This window comes from Nerophis lumbriciformis, linkage group LG32 (assembly GCF_033978685.3).
Source record: "Nerophis lumbriciformis linkage group LG32, RoL_Nlum_v2.1, whole genome shotgun sequence".
NCBI classification, from domain to species: Eukaryota; Metazoa; Chordata; class Actinopteri; order Syngnathiformes; family Syngnathidae; genus Nerophis; species Nerophis lumbriciformis.
The window spans coordinates 19,273,033-19,283,032 of NC_084579.2; the positions used below are offsets into that span (position 1 = coordinate 19,273,033).

At 38.6% G+C, this 10,000-nt stretch overlaps 1 protein-coding gene across 1 annotated transcript in view; it reads right to left on the bottom strand.

The window, feature by feature from the left end:
• Positions 1 to 10,000, bottom strand: part of dym (dymeclin) — a 134,598-nt gene that overhangs the window by 76,001 nt on the left and 48,597 nt on the right. The window contains exon 14 of the mRNA XM_061927506.2: positions 6,582 to 6,681. Coding sequence (XP_061783490.1) covers positions 6,582 to 6,681 — 100 coding nt within the window. The remainder of the gene's footprint in view (positions 1 to 6,581; positions 6,682 to 10,000) is intronic.

Genomic DNA, 10,000 nt, shown 5'->3' on the forward strand with positions numbered 1-10,000 from the left:
GGTGATAGCCTGCGTTTTCTTACTGATCGTGGCAGTGACAAAGCTGTGCCATGCACTTTATACTTACGAACAATTGTCTGCACTGTTGCTCTTGGGACTTTAAGCTGCTTTGAAATGGCTCCAAGTGACTTTCCTGACTTGTTCAAGTCAATAATTCGTTTTTGCAGATCTGTGCAGAGTTCCTTAGACTTTCCCATTGTCGCGTTTGTAACCGAGTTCAATGACTGCATCACACGAGCCCTACTTAAATAGGCTCAGAGAAGTCAACAGGTGTCGTCAATCATAATCACTAACATGAAGTTAAGAGGCCGTGCCATGAAGCTAATTTGATTTGATTGTAACTTTTCTACATCACCAAAATTGATAATGTATGTTGCTGTATTTATATTTTTGACCCAGCAGATTTGGTCACATTTTCAGTAGACCCATAATAAATTCATAAAAGAACCAAACTTCATGAATGTTTTTTGTGACCAACAAGTATGTGCTCCAATCACTCTATCACAAAAAAATAAGAGTTGTAGAAATTATTGGAAACTCAAGACAGCCATGACATCATGTCCTTCACAAGTGTATGTAAACTTTTGACCACGACTGTATATTCATACATAGATACATACATACATACAAATATATACATACATATATATACATATACACACACACACACAGTATATCTTTCCTCCCTTTAAGTCTCTCTCTTGTAAAGAGAGCTATTACATGTCCAGGCAATCCCACATTAAACAAACATGAGTTCTCTCTGCAGAGCCAACTAAATGACATTGTTTCCAGATGCCCTGTCTCCATAGCTCCCCCTCCCTTTTACCACCCACCCTCCTCCCCACTGCTGCAAATCGCTCTTCCTTTTGCATGGTTCTCTTCTCTCTCTATGTATGCTTTTTTTTAAATGCCAAACAGTGTATACAGAACAGTACTTTTGTCAAAACATTTGACAGCCAGTAAAAAAAAAACATCAACAAACACACAAGCGAGCATTAGCAATGCTGTTTCTATGTCTTATATTATACTCTGCAGTCGACACTTTGCGGCAGCGCCGTGGTCTCGTTTTATTGCTGCCCTCAGTCTCGTTTTGAATAAAATAACACCTGAATGTGACCAATTGTTGTTGTAGGTCTGTTTTCCCATGCATAAATGGCCATGATTCCACATAGGCGTTGTACTGCCTTGGCTGGGTTTGTGGTGGATGGGTTTTTTATTTCAAAATGCAGTGGTACTGTTTTAGACTAAGATATTTGTATACCGCCCTGGTTATTGTACGGTTAAACATTGTGTGTAAGAAACTACAGTAATCCAGTTGCCTGGATGTAATTCCCCAGAATGGAGTGCCCAAAGTCCCAGGCGTTGGTCACTCAGTCTCTATGCTATTTTGCTATCAGTGTGTGAATGTGTGTGAATGGGTGAATGTGGAAATAGTGTCAAAGCGCTTTGAGTTCCTTAAAAAAACAGGTAGAAAAGCGCTGTACAAGTACAACCCATTTACCATTTTTATTTATTTATTATTGAATACAACTGCAGAACAATTCCCCAAGGGGCCAAAGAAATTTGTGTCACTCAAGTTCTCAACGCTAAACTCTTCCAAGCCCATGTGCGCTGGTGCAACTGGTTCAAACAAAGTTGGAAGCACGCTGTTGAAGTCCTGACATGCCATTGTCATGTCAAACTGCCGCATTGTAATATTCCTAGTTTGGCATCTTTGCAATGCTACATGATAACGCTTCAAGGCTCCCATGAAGTCTGCCATTCGTGGTAGCAAACACAGAAAGTGCTCTCTATGTTTTTGTTGATAAGGTTAAAGATCTAGGTCACTCAAGTTTTCCACGCTAAACTCATCCAAGCCTCTGTGCGCTGGGGCAACTGGTTCAAACAAAGTTGGAAGCATGCTATTGAAGTCCTGACATGCCATTGTCATGTCACACCGCTGTATTGTAATATTTCTAATTTGGCACCTTTGCATGCAACATGTCCAAATTTATAACAACTTTGCAAGAAAGTCTTATATGGAATGTGCAACTTTAGATAGATGCACACAGCCCTGACATGGGAACCGATGTCACCTTGACTTAGTATAGTCTGGCACATGTTGACCAGTTCTCTGACCCAGACTGGATGTCACACGCTATTCGGGGCGAAATAAACCCTTGTGGTGAAATTCCCATGAAAGTTCATACTGTAAATCGCCCGGGTGCCCTTGAGGAACAGAATGACTGTCTTTCGATAATAAGCTGCGGTGTGCTGACGATACACTTTGACCTTCCTACTGTGGCGTGTACTGTATGTGTCTTGTTATTGTTGTTGTCACTGCCATTATAGCCCGCGTGGATGCACTCTCTTATGGCTGGGAGCGAATCTGACATAGACAAGATTCAATCATGGCAAAGTAATATGTCTTTATGTTACATATATATACAGTACTGTGGATTTATGCTTTTACGCACACGTGTATATAAATAAAACAGAGCCCCTAAAGGAAGGGAAAGAAGCCTCAGAACCTATCTGGATAATTGCATTTTAGCTATTATTTCAATGCGAGCACATTGACGTCTGTTTACAAGGGGCCTCATCAGACAGTTGCTGCATGCTTGAAAGAACACTCACATGCACTCATGTTTCATCAACACCTGAGGGCATCCTCATGCATGTCTCTCGCCCAGACACACTCACACACACCACAGGAGGACCATGCAAATCTAATGAGACAGCCAGACCCAGACCTAGACAGGCAAACCTGAAGGCAAAGGTGCACGAGCACTAATACTGTAAGATGCTCATTGGTCAGGTGCTGGTGAAAAGCACATATAACAGATTTGTATTACTGGTTGAAGCTCCACCTCTGAATTGAGAGTACGAGGCCCGTTGAATTAAAGTAGTACATTTGGCCGTTTGCAGCCTGAATCATTTGAATACGGTTCTCACCAAAGGACTATTTATGCCTATTCATTGTTGTTGGTTTAAAAGAAAAAAAAATGTCATGAAAAAACAGGTCATGCGCGTTAAGTGTACATAAAACACTTTTGCTGTCAAGGGCTGTTAAATGCTATCAAGAGACTGATGGTTCCCATTCACAATAGTGACAATAGAATGTACATTTACGCATACTCGTCTGCCTCTCATCTACAGTCAGCAGGGTTGTGTTCCAAAGCATGTCGAAAATCAGCATTATTATGCATGTACAATAAGGGTTTGCGTGTATTAAAGCTGATCTACTAACTTGTGCTCAGAGTATTTTGTGTTTGGTGAGCAAAATAAAGAGCGCAATCCATTTAACGTGTCTGTCTTCAATAATATGCAGCACATATGCTGATTATCAAAATGCCTTTTAATTATTTATCTTACACAGTGTGATTTATCAAGACTAAAACTGTTTTGCAGGCTCAGTTTTGTACGTCTAAAGCATTGGTTCTTAACCTTGTTGGAGGTACCGAACCCCACCAGTTTCATATGCGCATTCACCGAACCCTTCTTTAGTGAAAAATAAAATGTTTTTTTTTCTCAAATTCAAGACAAAGTTATATCTTTTTGGTAACACTTTAGTATGGGGAACGTATTCTAAGTAACAAAGACTTAATTTAAAGTTATTTGGACACCAGGGGAACATATTCTAAGTAACAAAGACTTAATTTAAAGTTATTTGGACACCAGGGGAACATATTCTAAGTAACAAATACTTAATTTAGAATTATTTGGTTAGGGTTAGGGTTAGGGTTGGGGTCGGGGTTAGGGTTATAATAAGGCCATGCCGAATAAGGCATTAATAAGTACTTAATAATGACTAGTTAAGAGCCAATATGTTACTAATTTGCATGTTAATAAGCAACTAATTAATGGTGAATATGTTCCCCATACTAAAGTGTTACCATGTTTTTTTACTGGTGCACAAAATGAACCGTGCATGAACATCACCTTGTTCAAAGAACAAAACCAACACAGTGCATAAACTCACAACAAATTATACACCTGCAAATCAGTGTGACTTCTGCTGTTGCCGTATCCGTAATACGCCGATAGGGAGAAGTTTTTATTTACACGATGAGTTGGGTGTGTCTTGACCTTCGCCGAACCTCTGAGGCCGACTCACCGAACACCTAGGGTTCGATCGAACCCAGGTTAAGAACCACTGGTCTAAAAGGGACGTACAAACTGGCGGTTGCACACAAATGGCTGTGAAAATGGAGGCTTTTGAGCAGCAGCTACGTCCTACGTATGCCTGTCAACATAACTGGACTGTCAATAATATACATATTAGACATACATTTCAACCTCGATTTACAAACCCCACTATATGCAAACTGTCGATTTACAACAGGTTGCAGGTTACTAAAGCTCCTCTTGGCTGCTGATGTATGATTTGTATTGGAAAAAGTACATCCCAGGTTTTCAGCACACCTTTACCTTTGCACCATGTGCACATCCTTCAACTGCTTGAGAGGTGCTGCAAATAGGAATGGGCAAACTGCCCAAAGATAGGTGTGCTAAGCTTGTGGCATTGTATTAAAAAAGACTCAAGGCTGTGAAGGCTACCAAAGCTGCATCTACAAAGTATTGAGCAAAGGCTGTGTGTGTAGTCCGACGCTGTAGTCAATAAGCTCTTTCTTTTTCACTATCCTCTTGTTGTGGGGCAGACTGGTTTGTACATGCACATGCATCCTCAGCTGTTGCCATTTCTAATAAAAATGTGTGTATAGTTCTAAATTATATATGTCAATAGGCTCCATATGGAAGCGCTAAAAACTACAGCATGGCTGGAGGGAAGAAGACAAAGTGGAAGTGAAGGCACGTAAATAAGACCGCCCACAAAACGGCGCATCCTGAAGAGACGTAAAAGAGTGGCTTGTAAATCATTCTATGCAAAATTTTGATTATGATTTGATGTTATGTAGACCAGAAGGAAGTGTTTTGAATGAGGGGGAAAAAAAATCATAATATGACCCCTTTAGGGGATGATTAAAACAAAATGAAATTGAGCTACATGCAGTCTTAGGAGACCACATTAAACACACCCACTAAAACCACACACAATTTTATAGGTTGCACACGCTGTTTAGGGCGTAGTATTTGGATCTTAGTCAATCAGTCACTAAGTGCACTAAATGAATGGCTCATGCAATATTCTGCTGTTAGATAAAGGCTCATATAAATAGGGTTGTCCAAAATAAGTTAACTCATGTGATTAATCACAAAGAAGTATCACAGATTAATCACGCAATTTATTGATGCTCTTTTTAACTTAACAACAAATGGTTACCTAAAAGGTAGCACAAGTTTGTATATGGTCAGTGATGTCAGTGTATACTTTAGTGCAAAAGATGAGTGAGATTCCTACTGGTGTGCTTGCTGGCAAATTTCACTCCAAAATACACCAGACTAGGATTCAGATAAAACTGTTACTAGGTTTTGAGAAAGACAAAAAAGAAGATGTGCATTCAAGTAACACATAAAAAAATGTCCCTGGATGACATTCTGACAAGAAGAGTTGTGTCCAAATGTGGTCTTTTTTATGTTAATTTAAATGATGCAAGCGGAAGGCGGGGTACACCCTGGACAAGTCGCCACCTCATCGCAGGGCCAACGCAGATATACAGACAACATTCACACTCACATTCACACACTAGGGCCAATTTAGTGTTGCCAATCAACTTATCCCCAGGTGCATGTCTTTGTAGCTGAGATAGGCTCCAGCGCCCCCCGCGACCCCAAAAAAGGGAATAAGCGGTAGAAAATGGATGGATGGATGGATAAATGATGCAAGCGATTACCTGTGAATAATCTAGATTAATCAAAATTCAAAAGTGTGATTATTCTGCTAAAAGAATTTAATCATATGACACTGCTACTATAAATATATAATTAATTATATAATACAAAATAATTACAACTAGAATATGCAATTTCGGGATAAATTGCATGTGAATGCTGATATGCGCAAGTCCTAACTGAAATGCTAATGTTAGTATGCTAACTCGTAGCATGCATCAAGTTATATGACTGAGGCGCACACATGCAAAATTGGGTAAAAAAGTTAGCATGCTGATGTTAGCACGCGTCAAGTACCAAATTAGATATGACTGAGGTATATGGCTGCAAAATTAGCTAAAAAAAAGTTATCACGCTAATGTTAACATAATAAATAAACTACTTTTTGGTATGCAATATGATATACTTTTCAGCATTCACACAATTATAACCATGTATTGAAATATACAATTAAATGACTATTACATTGAATGAACAACTGTGACAACACTTAAAAAAAGACAGGTTGAAAAAAAAAAAAAAATTTTAAATTGACATTTTCCCACCAAATCCAAAATGTTATGTTTGCATGTGGGTAAAAGTCCAAAATGCATGTTTTTATATTATTGTATATTCACCCTTTGTGAAGTACAGGAAGCTCCGCATTGCAAATTACAGTCAAACATTTCATGCTTGTATCAGCGGGGTTGCCTTTCATATAACTCTGTTTAATAATTGGATTCCGTACGGTTTTACTTAACAAGTTAGATGATTAGCATATCATCAGAAGCACTGTGTATCTATGTAAAGTAATGTGTATTATTACTCACATAGTCGGGCAGGGTGGTGTTCTCTCCCTGTCTGCCTCTTAGACTCTGTGTTGCCTGTTCCAGGACCTTGTTGTGCTTCTTGGAAAGGAGAGCAAATAAACTGCAGGAGACACGGAAACACAGACACATAGAAAGGGGGTGAGATCATTAACAATCACAACTACCATATTTTACCACTGTATATGTGTGCATAGATTTTTTTATTTCCGTTTTATAAGCCTCCCACTGAATGTGAGATGTCGACAGCTTTGCCTTCCCCTTTTGTCCCCTTTATGTGTACATGTGTGTATGACAGGGCTGCATGATTGTATGTGATGGCTGAACATGGACATAAACCAGGAATTATAGTCTGCATGGGCGGCCTTGGACACACACACACATACCATTAATGGTCACAGTAAACTGACAACAGTACAACTCATGCGGTCACACAAGAAGAATTATAGTTTTTTTTCCATATAGGCTGTATTCAATTGATATTGTCCTTTAGGCTAGACTCCAAACTTAAGAAAACAGCCAACACACACCAATCATGTTCACCTGGGACAAATATGGAGGTCAAGGAAGTCACGTAAATTAGCACAATACATGCAAGTCAATGACAGCCGAAGAAAATCTCCCCCAAGGGAAGACAGCGGTGGCCTTTAACGCTACACCTGTTCGTCTGTCAGCACTAGAAATAAAACACACACACACGGACATTAATTTGGAGATATTTAAGAAGCTCACAAGAACCTTTGTCCACACCTCTGTAAAGCCAATATAAACTGTTGTACTGTTTGGGATGGGTTACATTTCGAATGAGAAATGAGCTCCAGCTGGGACCCTTATGCACAATAACACACTGTGTATGAATGTGTGTGTGTGTGTGCGTGTGACAGACTGTCATGGTAACAGGCGACACAGGCGGACTTCCACACTGCTGCTCCGAGGCCCAGATCAGTCATGAAGCTGAAGTAATGACAGACCGACTCACTGTGTGAACGCCTCAACAGGGACTGTGTTATGTTTGGACACACACTGGGAAGCTTTTGTATGCATATATTTCCTATTGCTGCATGTAATGCTGGGATTTAATGATAATTATTGATGAAGAAAATGGGTTACCTTTCATGACTTACTAAAGGAAAAACAGAGCATCGCTAACTGAAACATAAATCTGCATTCTTTACACACCAAGAATGTTACATTTTTGGTTCTTTGTTTGTGTATGTGAGTTTGAATGAGGTGTATTCAAGGGGTGGCAAAGCTATTACATGTTGATGCAGATCTGGATAAAGGTTTGAAACCTAGATTTAGTATTATTGATGGAAGTTTGATGGAATATTCAACTAAAAAATAGTGGACATTTCGTGTTCATCTTTATTTGTTTGGTATTGGGATCAGTTTTTCAATATTCAATATCGCCACCGACAGAGCGGGAGTGGAACAGGATTGACCACAACGAATGACTTGAATTTAATTGTTTTGCATTCACAAACAGATTTACTTGGCCGCTTCCTGTTTTATTTCTCTTGGGCAGATAAATGTAGAGCTCAGTGAAGAATACCATCCTGACTAGGGATGTCCGATAATGGCTTTTTGCCGATATCCGATATTCCGATATTGTCCAACTCTTTAATTACCGATACCAACCGATACCAACAGATATATGCAGTCGTGGAATTAACACATTAGTATGCCTAATTTGGACAACCAGGTGAAGATAAGGTACTTTTTTTTAAAAATTAATCAAATAACATAAATAAATTAAAAACATTTTCTTGAATAAAAAAGAAAGTAAAACAATATAAAAACAGTTACATAGAAACTTGTAATTAATGAAAATGAGTAAAATTAACTGTTAAAGGTTAGTACTATTAGTGGACCAGCAGCACGCACAATCATGTGTGCTTACGGACTGTATCCCTTGCAGACTGTATTGATATATATTGATATATAATGTAGGAACCAGAATATTAATAACAGAAAGAAACAACCCTTTTGTGTGAATGAGTGGGAATGAGTGTAAATGGGGGAGGGATTTTTTTTGGGTTGGTGCACTAATTGTAAGTGTATCTTGTGTTTTTTATGTTGATTAAATAAATAAATAAATAAAAAAAAATAAAAAAAATAAAATAAAAAAACGATACCGAAAATAAAAAGACCAATACCGATAATTTCTGATATTACATTTTAACGCATTTATCGGCCGATAATATCGGCAGGCCGATATTATCGGACATCCCTAATACTGACCCAAATATTTTATATACATATATACATATATATATATATACATATATACATACATACATATATATATATATATATGTATATATATATATATATATATATATATATATGAATATAAGACACCCCCTCTTTTCCCAGTCAAACTCAAATAAACAAATAAATAATGTAAAAACTAACAATTGGAAGAAAGCAATGAAAAACAATATAATATTTCTTAGGTGCTCCACAGTTGTTGGCATCACTGTTCACCATCCATAACTCAATCAATGCTCCCTTTTTCTATACAGTCGGCCCTTGCACATCTTACTTCAGATATTGCGGCTTCACCACATCGCTACAAATTAAGCATTTTCAAGCATAAAAATGTCAAAATAAACTATAAATATCAACACTTCAGCAGAATTGCCCGCTAGAGGAGACCAAACAAATCAGAGCTCGCTGTTCAGTATCGTGGCCACTGATTGGCTCAGCCTCAGTCAGCATTACTATATTGGATTAAAAGAGTGTAAAGGTGACTATAGGGTGTTATTTCATGTTTGGAAAGCTCTCAAAATGTTTTAAAATAACATTGTTAGCAGGTTGTAAAAAAATGTTATGCTCTAACTATGAAAATATTGGATTTATAATCATTGATACCTACTTTGTGAAAATGTGTGTATCGCGGTCAGGGCGGAAACCAACTAACAGCGATAAACAAAGAACAAATTTAGTGTGTCATATGCGGTCCTCTCCAAGGTTTCTCATAGTCATTCACATCGACGTCCCACTGGGGTGAGTTTTTCCTTGCCCTTATGTGGGCTTTGTACCGAGGATGTCGTTGTGGCTTGTGCAGCCCTTTGAGACACTTGTGATTTAGGGCTATATAAATAAACATTGATTGATTGATTGATTGATAATGCGCCACACATTTTCAATGGGAGACAGGTCTGGACTACAGGCAGGCCAGTCTAGTACCCGCACTCTTTTACTATGAAGCCACGTTGATGTAACACGTGACTTGGTATTGTCTTGCTGAAATAAGCAGGGGCGTCCATGGTAACGTTGCTTGGATGGCAACATATGTTGCTCCAAAACCTATATGTGCCTTTTAGCATTAATGGCGCCTTCACAGATGTGTAAGTTACCCATATATTGGGCACTAATACACCCCCATACCATCACAGATGCTGGCTTTTCAACTTTGC